At 36.1% G+C, this 15843-nt stretch overlaps 1 protein-coding gene across 1 annotated transcript in view; it reads right to left on the minus strand.

Moving 5' to 3' along the window:
• Positions 1-15843, minus strand: part of BAZ2B (bromodomain adjacent to zinc finger domain 2B) — a 158347-nt gene that overhangs the window by 11111 nt on the left and 131393 nt on the right. The window contains exons 23-29 of the mRNA XM_067316811.1: positions 14930-15184; positions 13920-14134; positions 12369-12443; positions 6951-7191; positions 4835-4897; positions 3501-3645; positions 155-816 (exon numbers count right to left, since the gene is read on the minus strand). Of these exons, the coding sequence (XP_067172912.1) occupies positions 155-816; positions 3501-3645; positions 4835-4897; positions 6951-7191; positions 12369-12443; positions 13920-14134; positions 14930-15184 (1656 nt within the window). The remainder of the gene's footprint in view (positions 1-154; positions 817-3500; positions 3646-4834; positions 4898-6950; positions 7192-12368; positions 12444-13919; positions 14135-14929; positions 15185-15843) is intronic.

Genomic DNA, 15843 nt, shown 5'->3' on the forward strand with positions numbered 1-15843 from the left:
AAGACAAAACTGTTTATTAACATCCAAAAACAGAAAAAATAAAAGAAACAAAGATGTAATGATAGCATTTTTGTGAAATAACTGGGCTCAACAAGAATTCTGCCCAAATAAGCAAGGCGAATTCAGACTATTCAAAATGTAATTATTTACTTACCTGGAGCGGTGACAATGCAAACGGACTTAATCCCATTGGACTCTGTGCAGAGGTCGATCCCAGAAGCGGCGAGGGAACAGGTGAGGGCGATTTTGATGGCGGATGCGACTGAGGCGTCAGGGAGGTTGCGGCGGCTGGTGCATCTGTGTGGGTGACTGACATGTCATCGCAGGGAACTCTTGGCAAAAGGCTGAACCACTGTCTGCTCTTTTCAGTGAGAGTCTTTAACAGCTGATCACTTGGAATTAGCGGAGAACTGTAAAACTTTCCTGGCCCACTTACAATAGGACTGAAAAGATTATTAGAATCAGACTTCTCGGTGCTGCTTTGCGAAACAGTGGGCTGAAGGCCGCAGAGAGAGTTTTTGGAGTTACTTTGATAAGATAATGTGCAGCCATTTGCTGCACTGCCGTTAGATTTTTGGGACATAATGTCAGATTCAGGCGGCATTTTTGCTACCTCTAACAGTTTGCTTAGTTTTGAAAAAGACCCAGGCTTTTGTAAAAACAAATTAGTGTTGTCCTTTTCCTTCAGATCTTTTTGCTCACAGTGAGTTGCACTTAAACAGTGTAGTTTTTCTTCTGAGTTCTCAAATATCTCTTCCTTGATATGTATGCTTTCTGCTTTTAACTTTTCTTTTTCTTTTGCAATTTCTTCTAGACCTACAAAATGTAAAAACTGTAAATAAAATATAACAGGCCAACTAATTTAGACCATTTTATATTAAAATGATATAATCATTTTAATTATATAAGCAATAACTTCATTTTTTGCCTCCATGCATGCTAGATCAGCATCTTCTTTTTTTTTTTCCAATGAGATCATTTCTCTCTCTACAGAACACTTTGTGAAAGGAAGCAAACATCAATACACATACAGATTTAAGTTCTGCTAAACACCTGGAGGAAAAATAACCTCAATGTAGTTAACTCTGCTACAGGATTCTCCCTTTAGATTCATACACGTCTGAAGCAGTTTACCAGTGCAAATTCTTTGGGAGGGACACATTTTTGGCAGCTTTCTTCTTGCAAAACTCACCACTGAGTACAGCATTACAAAAAAAAAAAAAAAAAAGAAGTGTTTATATCAATAGACTACAATGCTAATAGCCTTGAAATTTATTTTTGCTAAAGGCCATTTCATCAAACTCAAAGCCAACTACCAAAAGGAGGACCAAAATTCCTATTGTGAAATCAAATATTCCACAAATATTAAATCATAACATTAAAAATATTTCTTTTTTCAGTGAAAGTCATTAACAATTTAGACTGTGAACCTTAAAGTCAAAATTCTTGACAGCTTAAAGCTGTTTCAACAGCCTATGCAACATGATGCCTGGGACTCTAAAGACAGCTAAGCAGACAGATGTGATTTGAAAGTGTAATGTCTAAAGCAATATAAAATACAAAAGCAGTCCAAATGCCAGTTTCTTCAAATATTTGAGGTATTAAAGACCTATCTGTTATGAATAAGAAAACCGTTTTTCTGTATTCTTTGCTCTACTAGTCTTCTTCAACCATCTCTCTTTTTCTACCCTTACTGTGATGTATCAACTTTCCCTAAGAGTCTTAAAAATGTAAAAAGCGAGGGAAAAATGGCAGAAAAAGGGAGAGGAAGTAGAACATCCAATATTGCTTATTTATTTATTTATTTACATCAGATACTGCAATTGCAAATAAATAAGGGTTCTGTTTGTGCTTTATGGCTAGAACAACCACAAAAGTTTGCTTGTTCATTCTGGAAAATTGTATTTTCTACAAATATAATTCATTAAAGAAAGCAGTATCTCCACAGTGAAAACTGCACCCATAGTTATGGTATATTTCAAGGTATAAACAATTTGAATGTCACCATAACAACCCAAATGCCTACACTAAGAGGGAAGGAGGATTATTTTTTAACTGGACAGATCATTCAAAAGTTTGTGCCTCATGTTTCAAATGCTTAGATAAAGGAATGAGAAATGGATAAACTATAGACTTTACTGGACCAGGGCAAACTAAGAGCTGGGGGAAGAGGGAGTAGTTGAGAGCTTAAAACCACGTACACCTTGCTCTTCAGGGAGATGAAATTTTCATTAAGGCTATAATATAAAAATATGGGTTCATCCTCAAGGTCATGGCTAAAATTTTTGTGCATGTTTTTCAACCATCTTCAGACAAGCAGCTGTGTTTCAATGGTTCTCTTTGTGTATAACTTCTGAAGCATTTGGGGATTAATTTGCTTAAAATATACTAAATAAATTTTATTATATAGTGCACAATAAGAATGCAAGCACTACAGCATTTGACACTTTACCTTCTCTATCCAGGTACTTATGGGCAAAACAGGTCCAAACATAGATCTTAAAATAAATGTAGGACAGCAGACATAGAAAAACAGTTCCTTCAGGCTACCCATTACAAAAAGGTAACTTGAAGATCAGGATTAAATTTGGGACAAGTTTTATGGCTTATTTTTGAGGCCAAAACAGAGCTCAGATTTCACATAGTGCTGTAATATTTTAGTTATTTTAATTAAATATCTCTCTGGAATGATGCAATTTTCTTGCGATCACAGATTTCAGGGAGATTTTTGCCATTTTGGGGAAAAAACCTTATGAGAGTAATGAGTTTTGGCTCCATCCAAATCAGAATCAGAAAGGATTTGTTCTGTGACCAAAATGAAGTTTCATATTTAAAAATTCTAATATCCACAAAGTAAGTCAGATTAAACAGGTTCTCTGCCTCAACCCAATAAAGTGTGAGAAAATTCAATCACAAGCAGTACGTAACAATCACAACCAGAAAACTGTATCTAAATTTTAACAAAAATAATATTTGCTGTGTTGAAAGAACAATCAGTGAGGAAAATACAGAGACTAAATCATATTACTGATGAGAAAACACAGTACTTCACTGTGAAAAAATAATTTTCACTTTTTGTTCAGACACACATCAAATTTTCGAGCACAGAATATTCTGTGAAAAAAATGAAAAGCAATGCATTTTCATATATTCTATGGTCATCCTAGTTTCCATATGCAGAGTTTACTGCCATAGAGAAAAGAGAAATACTTCAGAAAAAGTATAAAAAAAAAAAAGCACCTACATACAAATGTGAAAAAGCATAAATATAGTAACTCAAAACTTGCAAAATATGAATCCTCATTTGAAAAGAGAAATCAACACTCTCACAATCAGAAAGATATTATTAGAGAACACCGTATCAACAGTGACGTTTTCTGAAGGTTACCTTATTTGACCTTTGGTTGAAGGTGAAGCCTAGAGTCCTTGACCCATAAAATTATAGCCAACAGAGACTGGCAGTATGCCTTGGTATGAAACTATTCCTCTATGTTTCTTACCTTCACCACTTTCCATGCCTTCTACAAAAATACCACCACATTGGGGCAGAATCCAATACCGGCGCCTGTAACGATCTTGACCAAACATCATTGAACGTAAACAGTGTGAAGCTTCAAATAACTTCTTTCTGTACTGGCTTTGTTGCTGTTTTATAAAAGGAAAAGCATTATAATTCAATAGAAAAAAAATTCAATCGTTACAACAGAAAATATCTCCTTGCTACCACACTGAACAGAAGCTATAGGATCACATGAGCAAGCTCTTTTACCAAAGATATTTTTCCATGTGTTATGTGGTAGTTTACCCAGAATTGACAATTTTACTTAGACAGCTGGCTTTAAATAATCAATTCAATCACTTCTTGATTCAGCTTAAGTTTATCAGCTTTGCTTTAAGGATGCATTTTGCAATGGTAGGACTTGTCTGACTCTCAGAGAACAACAAACAGTACACAGAGCAGTGAAGACAGCCAAACAGCGTGAGATACTGTAGCTTCTGATGGGTAACTAATGAGATATTTCAACTGGTTCAAAAAAAGATGAGAACAGTAATGTCTGAAACTGAATCCTGTATTCAAACACAAATAACTGTCTGAGGGGAGTCTAAAAGACGTTTTATTTCTTTTTCATGCAAAATTGGCACTCTTAGAAGCCAGGTATCATTCTGGACTGCTGATTTCTTACAGTTTGGAGTAAAAAAGAAACCAGGAGACAACGTCTGAAATGATGAATTTTCTAATATACAGATTAAACTAGTTAATAAAAACATGGGTCATAACTGTAGCCCAACCTACACCATTCTATCTTTCTTATCTATTGTTTCTCTTACTATTACACCCTGTTACTCCTCTTAAAATATGAAGCAAAGACAGTTCTCTCTGTATTGACTGGGAATATAGTTGCAGAGATTAGCCAATTGTAGGAGGGAATGGACAACTCTAATTGTATTTGCATAGTGAAAATCCCATTGCTTCTCATACATAAAGTTTGATTGTCCCTTCCTAAGATCAACAAACAGAAGTGTAACAATTAGGTCTGGATAATTCTGATGATATCACCTTTTTTTGAGGACATATGTTAAAATATTATTAACAGCTTTCCAATTGTATTTTAAGTCAAAACCACCAGTGCAACCATCATTCATTCTTTGGCTTAAACTCACAATTTAAATGTCATAAACATTAGCATCATTTCGTGTTTTCATTAAATGAAAGCTCATCCCATTTTCAATTTGTCTTAAGAGGGACCACTGGAAAATAATGGATAACATTCAAACTCACGGCATCCAGCAATCAGATTTGTATTATAACTAAAAATAGATGGAAATCTCTCACCTTGGTCAATTTTTCAATCTGTTTCTCTAGTTCTTCAACACTTGCTGTCTGGTCCCCATCATCCTATAATTACCAAATATAACGTCACGCAAATTTATTCCAGGGTAACACCATACTACCACATCTTACTAATATTGTAATAGAAAAAGATGTAACAGAAAATGAGGTGTCAAATCAGAGAGGAAAATTCTACAAGGCTATTTCAGAATTCAAATATTTAAGCAAACACTGCATACATACGTCTAAGGGTAAAAAAGTTCAAATTTTGTGCTTGTTGAACATGTTTGACTAGGATCAACATAACCAGAAAAAAATATATATTTTGAATCTTTCCATAGCATCCCAGATACATATGTAGGAGAGCAGCAGGCAGCCAGCTGATTTTTTTGAAAACATTCTTTTACAGAAGGAAATAATTGAGCTTGCAGATGAAACTTCGAACCATGTAACTTAATCTTAGTTTCTACATAGTTTTTGGATATGCAAATTTGTTTCTAAGTGTTTTTCATACATTAAATAATGGAATTTGTCACAATCTTATTGATCAGTCTTTGGTCAAAGAGCACTTGCATCTTACTTCGATGTTTGAAAAAAATTGCAGAGCTGCTTTAAGTGACAAATCTGCTGTAAGAGTCCTGGTATTTATCTTACTGATTTTTGAAGAGGAACGCACCCATGATTAAAGTCTATGGCTCCTTTCTTCTTGACATGGTTAAAAATATGAATAATTCCCATTTGAAGAGTTTTAACTATTTCAAGAAACTCTTTGGGAATAACAGGAAGTTTCCAAAGAATACAATCAAAATCCTAAGAGCTCCCGACTACCAACACCATGAGATACTGGTCTTGTATTTCATAGTTCTGTAAAAACATACCAGAGCGCAGCCTTCTGAAATATCACATATAGCATGAATGCAATGGAACTTCTGGTATACCAGAAAATGAACAGGAAGCACTAAATCTTTTTCTTCAGAAGGCTTTTCTCTGTGAATTGCCCAGTGCATCAAAATACGAGTCTGTATTGTTTGTAAGGGAAAAATGGAGTAAGGAAGTATTGTTTGTAAGGGAAAAAGATAATGCGAAGATGTGAGATTAAGATACTTTAATAGAAATTATGTTTACTTCTTAAGTATTAATCTGCAAAAACTTTGTGGTATACCTCTTATGTACTCTCTTAAAGTCATGCACATTAAGCTGTACGTGAAACGAATCCATAACAGCAGCAAAAAGGGCTATTCCTACCCTAGAGCCTGGTTTGATTTCTATTTAAGTGTTTGCAAAGATTTGAGCGCAAACCTCATGTTGCATACGTACATTGTTCAAGCAACCATATCCACAACGCCCCCAAAACCTTCCTCCTTTGTTCAATAAACTAGCACAAGCAGATCGTTTTCTGGCAGTGAGTGAAACAGTCAGTGCTGAAATTTAGTATTTGGTATTCCTTGGCTCTTTCATCAGGTTTCATCCAGTGAGAACATTGTTAGACTTCCAAGGTGAGTCTTATAGGCACTTATACCAAAAATGCATTTTGACTGTAGTAGAGACAATTCAGCTTAAGAGGCTAAAAATATTTTAATAATCCTTCCTACATTTTATCTGATATTGCTAGTAAACTTTATCATTTTGTGGTCACTTGAACAGAGAAATGTATTTTCTCCCATACTCACTAGCTTAGAAAAACTGTGAAAAAATAAAACAGTAAGGGCACAGGCAAACTTTATAATAGACATTTCATACAATTTTACACTTTACTATTTTGTTAATTAATAAATGACCTTTACTCTCCACTAAGGGAAAATTGCAGTTATGCTCATTTATTAACAAAGCTGGGGCTCCCTGAATCTGGTACAATCTTTCAGAATGTCAGGAAAATTAAGACTAAGCCAAAGCAAAGAAATAAAAAACCCACAAACCCATACTATATAAGCTAATAAAAAAAGAAAACATAGTCAGGAAGAAAAACTTATTTCAAAAATTTTAAAATATTGGAGATAAACTATTCTTTCCTCCTTGTTACTGTAGCATTTTGGGAAAATGGTGCCATAATGCAGAGAAACAGAAAGAAAATAGGCTTTAAATAGAATGAAACAGAATTAACTAAGTTGAAATCCCCCACCTCATCCTCACAAACTTCTGTCTTCTTTCCCTTTTTATCTTCTTTGTCCTCTTCATCCTCATCATCCTCATCTGCCTGATCATCACTATCATCATCGTCATCGTCATCGTAATCACTGTCACCCTTTCTTCTGCGTTTGCGGCCTGGCGTCGGTGTTTCCAAGGAGTGTTGTTCCTCTCCTACATCACCACCTCCTGTAGCATCTCTTTTGCCAGTTTTCTTGGCATGAATGATTCTAAGCCTTTAAACACATGATAAGGAGCTGAAGTTATGGAGTATGTTTGTGGCATAAGCTTATCTTTCTTCATATGTGATGGAAAGTAATTTTAGATTCAAATTAGCTCTTCTGTTCTACACTGACATTCTGTTATCTCACTCTTTATTGCCATTAACCAACAAGAAAAATTCAGGTTAATAAAAGAAGCACTAAACCCTTTATTCAGTTCTGCATAGAATTTCCATTTCTCCTAGGTGAATTTTACTGCATAGCTGTTTAAAAGAAATGTAACACAAGACGAGTTTTGAGAAGTCAGGACAGCTGACTAGAGAAGAGAACCATTTCAACTCTTTCGTCTATTGAATAACCTTTTGTTTTATACATATGTTTAAAAATTTTATCATAAAATACCTGACAAAAAAAAAAAAAGAAGAAGCAGCAGCAGAAATCCTAACTTGGAGCACAAAAGTTTTACAATTACATGGCTGACAGCAAGGTTGGCTTAAAATTTGAACTACAGATTTTTATGTGTTTTTATTTTATTATATTATTTTTTCACTTCAGTATAGCGCTTTGGTTGACCTTTTCTTTCTAGGACAAACCTTCTCTTCTGTGAAATCTTAACTGCCTAAACTCCCAGGAGTACTCAACTCTAGGACTTACTCAAACTCATTTTTTCCTTTTATGAAAGAAAAAGGAAACTTACATACCAGTAATTATGGTTGTTGTAGACCTTCTTCTTCTATAAAAATCCTATAAGACAAGATTCCACACAGCAATATTATAGTTCCACCTATCAGGAAGCTAGCAGGCAAACATGCTGAATCACAGGAGGTATAAATAGCCAGGCCTAACCAGTCATTTATAATGCAGACCAAAAACGCAACTGCCTCAGAAGAGATTCATAAACACGTGCAGAAAAGACAAAGATTTTGTAAGAGATGGCTGGAAGAAGGTAGGATGGGAAAAGCAGAACGGTCGCGACAAACACAATTACCAGTATGTAATTTTCCCTTGTCGTACTTCTCTCTCTTCCCATCCTACAAAACAATATTCCATACAGCAAGTGGCTACTGCTACGATGAGTGTTGTAAAAGTACCAAGCTCTTGCCAGAGGAACACTGACAAACACATCAGCCTTCTGACATGCTGATGCACCGAGCCAGCGCTGAACGGCACAGGCTGAAATGAAGCTGTCGCTGCTGAACTGGTGGCAGCACTTTTTAAAAAGACTGTTAGCAGGAAATCATCAAGGGGGCTTTTGTCTGCTTGAAAACAGAATTTTTTTAATGCAGTGGAGGATTTAGAAAGTTTTACAGTTCTATTTTTCCAATAGAAACACAGATTTTTATAGCTATTTAAGATACTTGGATTAAATATATTTTCTCAAGGCTTTTAGTGATTTTGAAAGTAAGTACTATTTTCAGCTCTGGTGCAAAAAAGCCTTAGTCTCATTGAACATCAATATTACTCAGGCTTCCACTGAGTTACTTAAGGGGTTTTTTGTTTGTTTTTTTGTTTGTTTTAAGTTATCCTATTTACTAGGATAATTTCATATCATCAATCCTCATCACCTGGACTGGAAATTCCTGCCTACACACAGCAATTAACTCTTGAACAAAGCTACTACTCAATGTTCGGCCCGATTGCTGTGTGACTGGACAACTTTAGAGACAAACCAAAGATAATCTGGAAGACAATTCAGTCAAAGGCTGGCACGATGAACAACCACGACTCCTTCACACACCTGAAGGAAAGGAGGACAAGCAAAAAGGCTTTTGCTGAAAGTAAATACAGCGATACAGCGCTGCCAGGCGCCACAGGATGCCTGCACGACACTACAAACGAGAAGGATGGAAATGAATCAGACGCTCTCTGATAGCACCACAAGCATCGGAAGGCAGCATCTGCATCCAGCATAGCGCAAAGGCAGAACCCGACGACAGCCTGACTTAGCAAATGTTCCAGTATGTCAAAAGGTGGCATAATTTTCCTGCTGCTACCTGGACATATGGCTCAATTAGAGAGGAAAACCTTCCCTCAGAAAACTGTTTGTTTCATCTTCCCAGTTTTCAGGTATATACCAAATGGACTTCTGTAACTGTGGTGAGCATTATAAAGTCTACTAGCCTATAAAGAAGAGCGGGTGGCCCATTACATAGTCAGGTACGCAACTTAAACCTACTCTAATCCAACCTGTAATGTTTACTAGGTTGTGGAAGGAGAACGCACCTTTTGACTGAATTTTCAAGCCTCCCTCAAGGTTTTTGCACATAACTCAAATACTAAGAAATAGCAAGGTAAAGAAATTCTAAACCTCAGGCCCTTTGTACATACTTCAGCTTGGGCCTCAAAATATGGAAGTATTCCAAATCAGAATTTCCAACGCCTACCTGAACTCAGGGTGTAATTCCTATCCTAATTCCTATCACACAACAATGTTCTTGATTTACCATTATAATTTACAGCTGAACTGGCCCCACAGGAAAGGAATTAACTTACAAAGAGGATGCCATAGTGATGGCACATTAAAAAGAACAACCTTGCAGTGAAAACCTTATTCTGCAGTATTTCAAGGTTTTGTAAAGAAACAAGTATTAACTAATCCTTCAAATAGCAACATTTTATTTTTGTTCCCTTTACACTGATCAAGCTAAAAAAAGGATGTCGAGGAGAAGACATGTAATAGAAAAAGAGAAGCTGAAACTATGGTATCTAGTAACAAAAGTAGCTGAATCATCCCAGGTGAGACAGTCTTCTGACAACTGTTGTGATACAGAAAGCACAAAGAAAGATGAATTGATCTGATGAGATGGATGTCTTTACAGAAACTGTGGTTAGTATCAAGATTTACTACTAAATGTCATAGAGAAAGAATTAGATGCAGTCTCTCACTGACCATCAAACCACTAGAAAAAGTAGTGCAGGCAGCTCAGAATTCAGTTTCAGACCACAAAAATTACACGTATCAAGGAATTTTGTTGCATACAGTAAGCAAAGAAAAGCCTGCCGAAAGGCTGTAACACAACGATTCCTTCTTCCAACCTGGGATTCTAATGTTGCTTTTTAAGCCTTATAAACACAGCATTCCATGTTCCTTTTTTTCCAGTGTCCAGTGCGGGAAGCCAGTATTACAAGCAATGGGGATGTAAGCGGAGAATATAATCCATTAGTGAAAATTCCCCTTCTGACAAGTAGAATCTTTTCTTATGCCACTTAAGATATACTTCAGGACAGTCTGGACATGGTGGTATGAATATTTACCACAAAAAATACACATAATCTGGTAAACAAGGCAGAGCTGAAATGAGCCCATTCCGCAGCATCCTTTATGCTACTGCTATAAACTTTCCACACATGATGGGCTTGTGTTTTGAGGGTTTTGTAAAGGTTTTTGTGCATACAAGAAGTGTACACATATTCCTTGATCACCCAGCAAGTAGTCAAGAGATGAGATACTCCTATACAAACCTGTTTGGGACTGGGACGCTTTGAAACTAGCCTGGGCTTTGAAATGGATGGGGAAGATAACATGCATAAGAATGAAGTCTGGAAGCAGAAAGAAGACTGAACAGAAGACTAATGGGCAAATTTCTTTTCAGAGAAGCCCCAGAATAGTTATTAGGGTTTATGAAAGCATACTAGCTGATAAAATAAAGAGAATATTGTTTAAGACCGATCAATGAACACTCTTCTAAAAAACTTCTGAGAATTCATCAGAAAAACGGTGGAATATCCAAAGATTTTGAACCAAGGATGAAAGAGATGAATCAAGTCCAGTGACTTGAAAGAAGTAGAAACACAAAGTCTTGGATCACTCCCACGATACTTACGCTTGAAGATGGGGACAGGGCTACTGAAACCTCGAATTCACACATGAGGGGAAAACGCAAGAAATAGAGAAATGATTGTGGAAAGGAAGAGGGGCTTGGGTCATCAGGGTATTATACCCACTGGCTGAAGGGAGAGAAAAGAAGAGGAGATGAGAGAAAAGGGAGGATCCAGTATCTACAAGTACTTACAGTTTGATGGAGGGAGAGAAAGAAGACTATAAACAGTCCCCAAGTAGACAAGGACAGCTAAGGGTCCCATTTCATTAATGGATAGTTGGCTACATTAGAAATTCAGCAAATCTGTTTTAACTACATCCCATAGAAGGGATAGGCCTTTTGGGATAAAGACAGGAGAAGGTCTTTGGATTGTCCTAAGAGACAAAATACATTAACCCTGTGTAGACTGGTATCTCCAGTATTAGTAGAGAATTTCTTTTTATTGGTCTCATTTTTTCCTCTACCTCCCTCTTGCTCTTCTTCTTTACTTCTTCTTTCTTCCTTCTGAGATATATCAAAGGGAAAAAAGGGAGAAATAAGATTAGAAACATAAGTACCTGAAGCAAGGACTAAAAAAGGATTCAGTGCTGCTTGGTAAGAGGTAAAGACGACTACAAAAAAGGAAAAAAAAAAAAAAAAGGAAAAAAAAAAAAGAAGTGGAGTCTGGCTATGCATTTTTACCCCCTGTGATTCATGAACTTTATGCCTTCTAGCTTCCTGGAGCCATTTCGCTTGCTGTATGGAATTTTGTCTTGTAGGATGAGAGAACAGTGGATATGAAGCTGACAACCCTTAAAAAGTTTCAATTTTTACCTTAAATAAAAAATATACACATATCTCAGTGTCTGCATTCTACATATGAACCCTAACTATAGGGAATAATGCAACATAGGCAGACTGGAAACACTAAGATAGCATAATACAGTTATCAAACTGGCAAAATTTTATGGATATGTTGTAGGAAAATTATATCTTCATAAAACACATTTCAGAATGAACACTGGTAAGTATGATAGGTACAAATAAACTCTGATAATGTATATAGCAATTTGACTGCTTCAGTAACATTCTAGTAGGAAAATACATTACTTTTTTGAAAGAGTACAAAATGGACATGACCTTCCTCCAATTTTGAGGGACACCAACCCTCTGAATTTCATGCATCTTTAATAGTTTTACTGTAAAAAAACTGGCACTGGGCCATTCTAAATTCATATCCCATCTTAACTTAGCAGTGCAATTACTGACTTCTTGGTAAACCTGTAATTGAATGAGTTGATTTTGTCTTTAGAACGAATTGCCTATACAGCAGTATATTTGAGCAAATGCAAAAAAGCAATATATTGTAATATTTAAGGAAATAAAACTTACTTCCGAAGTTTGCCTTCAACCATCCATTTATCTCTCCTTAAGTTTGACATATAATCAATGTTTTTATCAATTTCACTGTCAAAGACAAAATAACCCAAAGTAATTCAAGAAATACCATTAACTGTGAACTTACATATCTTTGTCTGACATATACATATGTACAGATACTTTCCATGTATCAAAGAATTCTCTTGAAGAAATGTCTAAAATGCACAATAAATCATTTTAAAGCTACAAAGTTCCAACAGTGTCCTGCTGTACATGCACTATGAGACAGCCTTTAATTACATTATCATGTAATATTTCTTTCCATTAGAGGTATGTCAAAGAATTAGACACTTCTTTTCCTTGTTCCCATTCAATGCTGAGCCTCCAGCCATACTTGCCAGAAGTACGGGAAATAGTATGGTAAGAAGTATCCAGGCCTGCACTGAAAACAAAATTATCACAGGCACATCTACGATATTCTAAGATCCATGTGATCTACAAACAAATGTCCATTTTCTAGTGTAGAAACCGAAGCACAAAAAAGTGCTTCAGTATAGTTGACTGGGAGCCCACTTTTGAGACAACTTGGCCTCAATGATTCTGCAGTCTGTAATTGCTTCTATGAGGAAAATACGGCACAACTCAGTTTCAGTTCTGAATGATCGTTTCTATAAATCTGACTTTGCAGTTGGAGTAGGGGAAACTGTTCCTTACTGTGATAATTTTGACTAAACATCTGCTAATACACATGAACAGCACAGACTGAATCCAGTTTTTTCAAAGGTGTTCAGTCTTATCTCTTCCTGCAATCGTATGCTTCTTTTGTTAATCTCCAACTTTGAAAAAAATGAAGCAGGCAACCTTCAGATTGCACAATCTCTTTCATTCTTTTATTACACTACCTGGATTCACTTTTGAAGCACACTGTACCAGAAGAGTCAGAATTCACATGGGCAACAAAACAGTACTCAATTAGGTCATGAAAGATTTTTCCACAGTAAATACACACGTGGAGCTATACCCTAAGATCGGCATTTCCTAACTTTTGACTGTGTGCTGTTGGATTTTTAAATGTTATTTTAATGTAGCTTAATTATGAAATGCTTACTATTGACAACAAATGAAGCACATACTTCCTTGAACTATTACCAAGATGATCGGGCTTGACAGTCAGCTTGTGATCTAGTTAAAGTGTTTGGACAAAAGATGTCTCGGGGGGCAGGGAGGAAAACGGGGTATTGCAGAAGCCTTATTCAACTCTTATTTCCCCAGAAAATCTAGCAAATTTCTTCGTAATCAACATCATCTTTACTCCCAAAATAGCTGGAGGAATTTTGCTCCAAGTTTTGAAAACAAACTTACGGACCAAATATGGAACATTTCTACTCTTCCATAATATCAGAAGTAAATAAAGACAAGAAGCAATAACAAATGGCAGATTTCAACTTTCACTACAAGAGCATCAAGAATCTTACTGTAACAACAAATACTGTACACACTGTTTTCTAAGTATAACATTTTTATATTCTTACTTTTACATACAACATTTGGGAAAAAACTTACCTTACTACACTTTTACTGCATGCTAACTCATTGACAAGGAAAGCAAGTACTGATGCTTTCTGAGGTGGAGTATGGGCCTGAAAAGCTTTAGTCTTCAAGCTTTCTGTAAGCTCAGTTTGCCCACAGTGAGCCTCCATAAATATCTGCAGAATCTCAGACACATTATCTCGATTGATGCCAACATTAAGTAAGTGCTCCCCAAGAATAGTTTTGGCCTAAGAAAAAGAAAAGTGTTTCAGAAAATCAATCACATTTAAAAAAATATTATTTTCACTGCAGACTATATTACGGATATAAAATAGTTGAAGTGCTTGGGGTTTTTTACACTAGAATTCAATCAGGATTTTTTTTTTAAACTATTCATTTGTAAATCTTGAATAGATTAACAAATCAGGATGTCTTCACCCCTCTAAGTTTTTAACAACAGTGGTAATACTAATATTAATGAAATAGGTTAAATGAAAAAAGACATAGGCCAACTGAAACTTGATGAATACTGCTTCATACAATGCACGCTATGTAGATGTCTGGAGTAGAAAAGGGCTATGTTAGCTTGAGAACAGAAGAGAATAAGAAACACAATCATGATGTGATTCAGAGTTTTGGTAAAATAAGTAAGGAGTAGAGAGAAGATTTTGGAGAGAGAAATGGCAAGATATGCTGAGAGAATGACATGAGGGTGAGAATCAAAGAAAGAAAAAAAAAAGCATGAAAGATGTGCCCACAGATGTGACAGTCCCATGTAGAAGGTGTGAAAGGAAAAGAATGGAGGGTAAAGGAAATGCCCAGGAGTATATCACTTATAGAAAATGAGAAGTCTGAGAAGACATAAAAAGTCTTCAGATAACATCTGAACAGTGACACCAAAAAGAAGAATTAGGAAAGAGAAAGGAAATCCAAATCAGAGAGACGTCAAAGAGGTACTATGAAGAATAGATTCATAAATGTAGTTTTTCACTATTTAAAACAACTTTTTTTTTTTTTTTTTTTTTTTTTTTTTTTTTTTTTACCTTGTATCCAGTAACAAGTCCTGGATCACAAACAGCTGCAGAGACAAGCTTTACAAGCAAGTCTTGTACTTCTCCCATGCTGTCCCCTATGTTTAGCAAACCTTCTTGAAGAACACTCAGAGAAGGGACATCCACATTCACATCAAAGCCAAGAACTTTACCGAAGTTACGCAAGAACTGCACAACCATGAGACAATCTGAAAATGTGCTTCCAGAGAGAACAAGGCCTGGGATGCGAGGCAACTCTGGCAAAGGCTGTAAAGTAAGAAAGAAACAAGGAAAGACTCAGCAGTATCTTTCAAAGAGTGACATTTTTGACAGTAAGGAAGGAATTCTGCTGAAATTGTTTCATATGACCTATAGCACGTCATCATTAGAAGGTGAAGGCAGTAGAGGAGCTGTCCCACACGTCCCAGGCAGTACATATAATTTAAAGTTGACCTGCACAGAACCAATATTTATCCTTTCCACATACTATAGGAGTTAAGAGACTAATAAATACTTACTTTTTTGGCCAGGAGAGGCTCTCAGGCTCTATTCCGAGCCAAAGTACTATAAAGGTGGTGTGAGAAATCTTTGGGGGGTATGGGGAGGGGAATTCTCTGGAAAAGAGAGGGCTTGAACCTGAGATATGCAAATCCTGAAGCACACACAGGAACTAAGAATACAGAAGCCTGGGAGTGTAATCTGTTGGAGTAACAACAACTTAGAGTAGTCACACTTATGAGAAAAGCTCTATCTAGTTTCTCTTTAGTGACAGACTCTGCATACACTTACAGTAAAAATAATTCAGACTACTATATAAATTTTTTTTTTTAAGTAATCACACAAGTGCTTTTTGGGAAGCAGGCAACTCTTAAACAAAATGTCCTTAAGTACCTAAATCAATATAACTTCAGTGTTTGCATTATCTT

Source organism: Apteryx mantelli, unplaced genomic scaffold, assembly GCF_036417845.1.
Source record: "Apteryx mantelli isolate bAptMan1 unplaced genomic scaffold, bAptMan1.hap1 HAP1_SCAFFOLD_129, whole genome shotgun sequence".
Taxonomy (NCBI): domain Eukaryota; kingdom Metazoa; phylum Chordata; class Aves; order Apterygiformes; family Apterygidae; genus Apteryx; species Apteryx mantelli.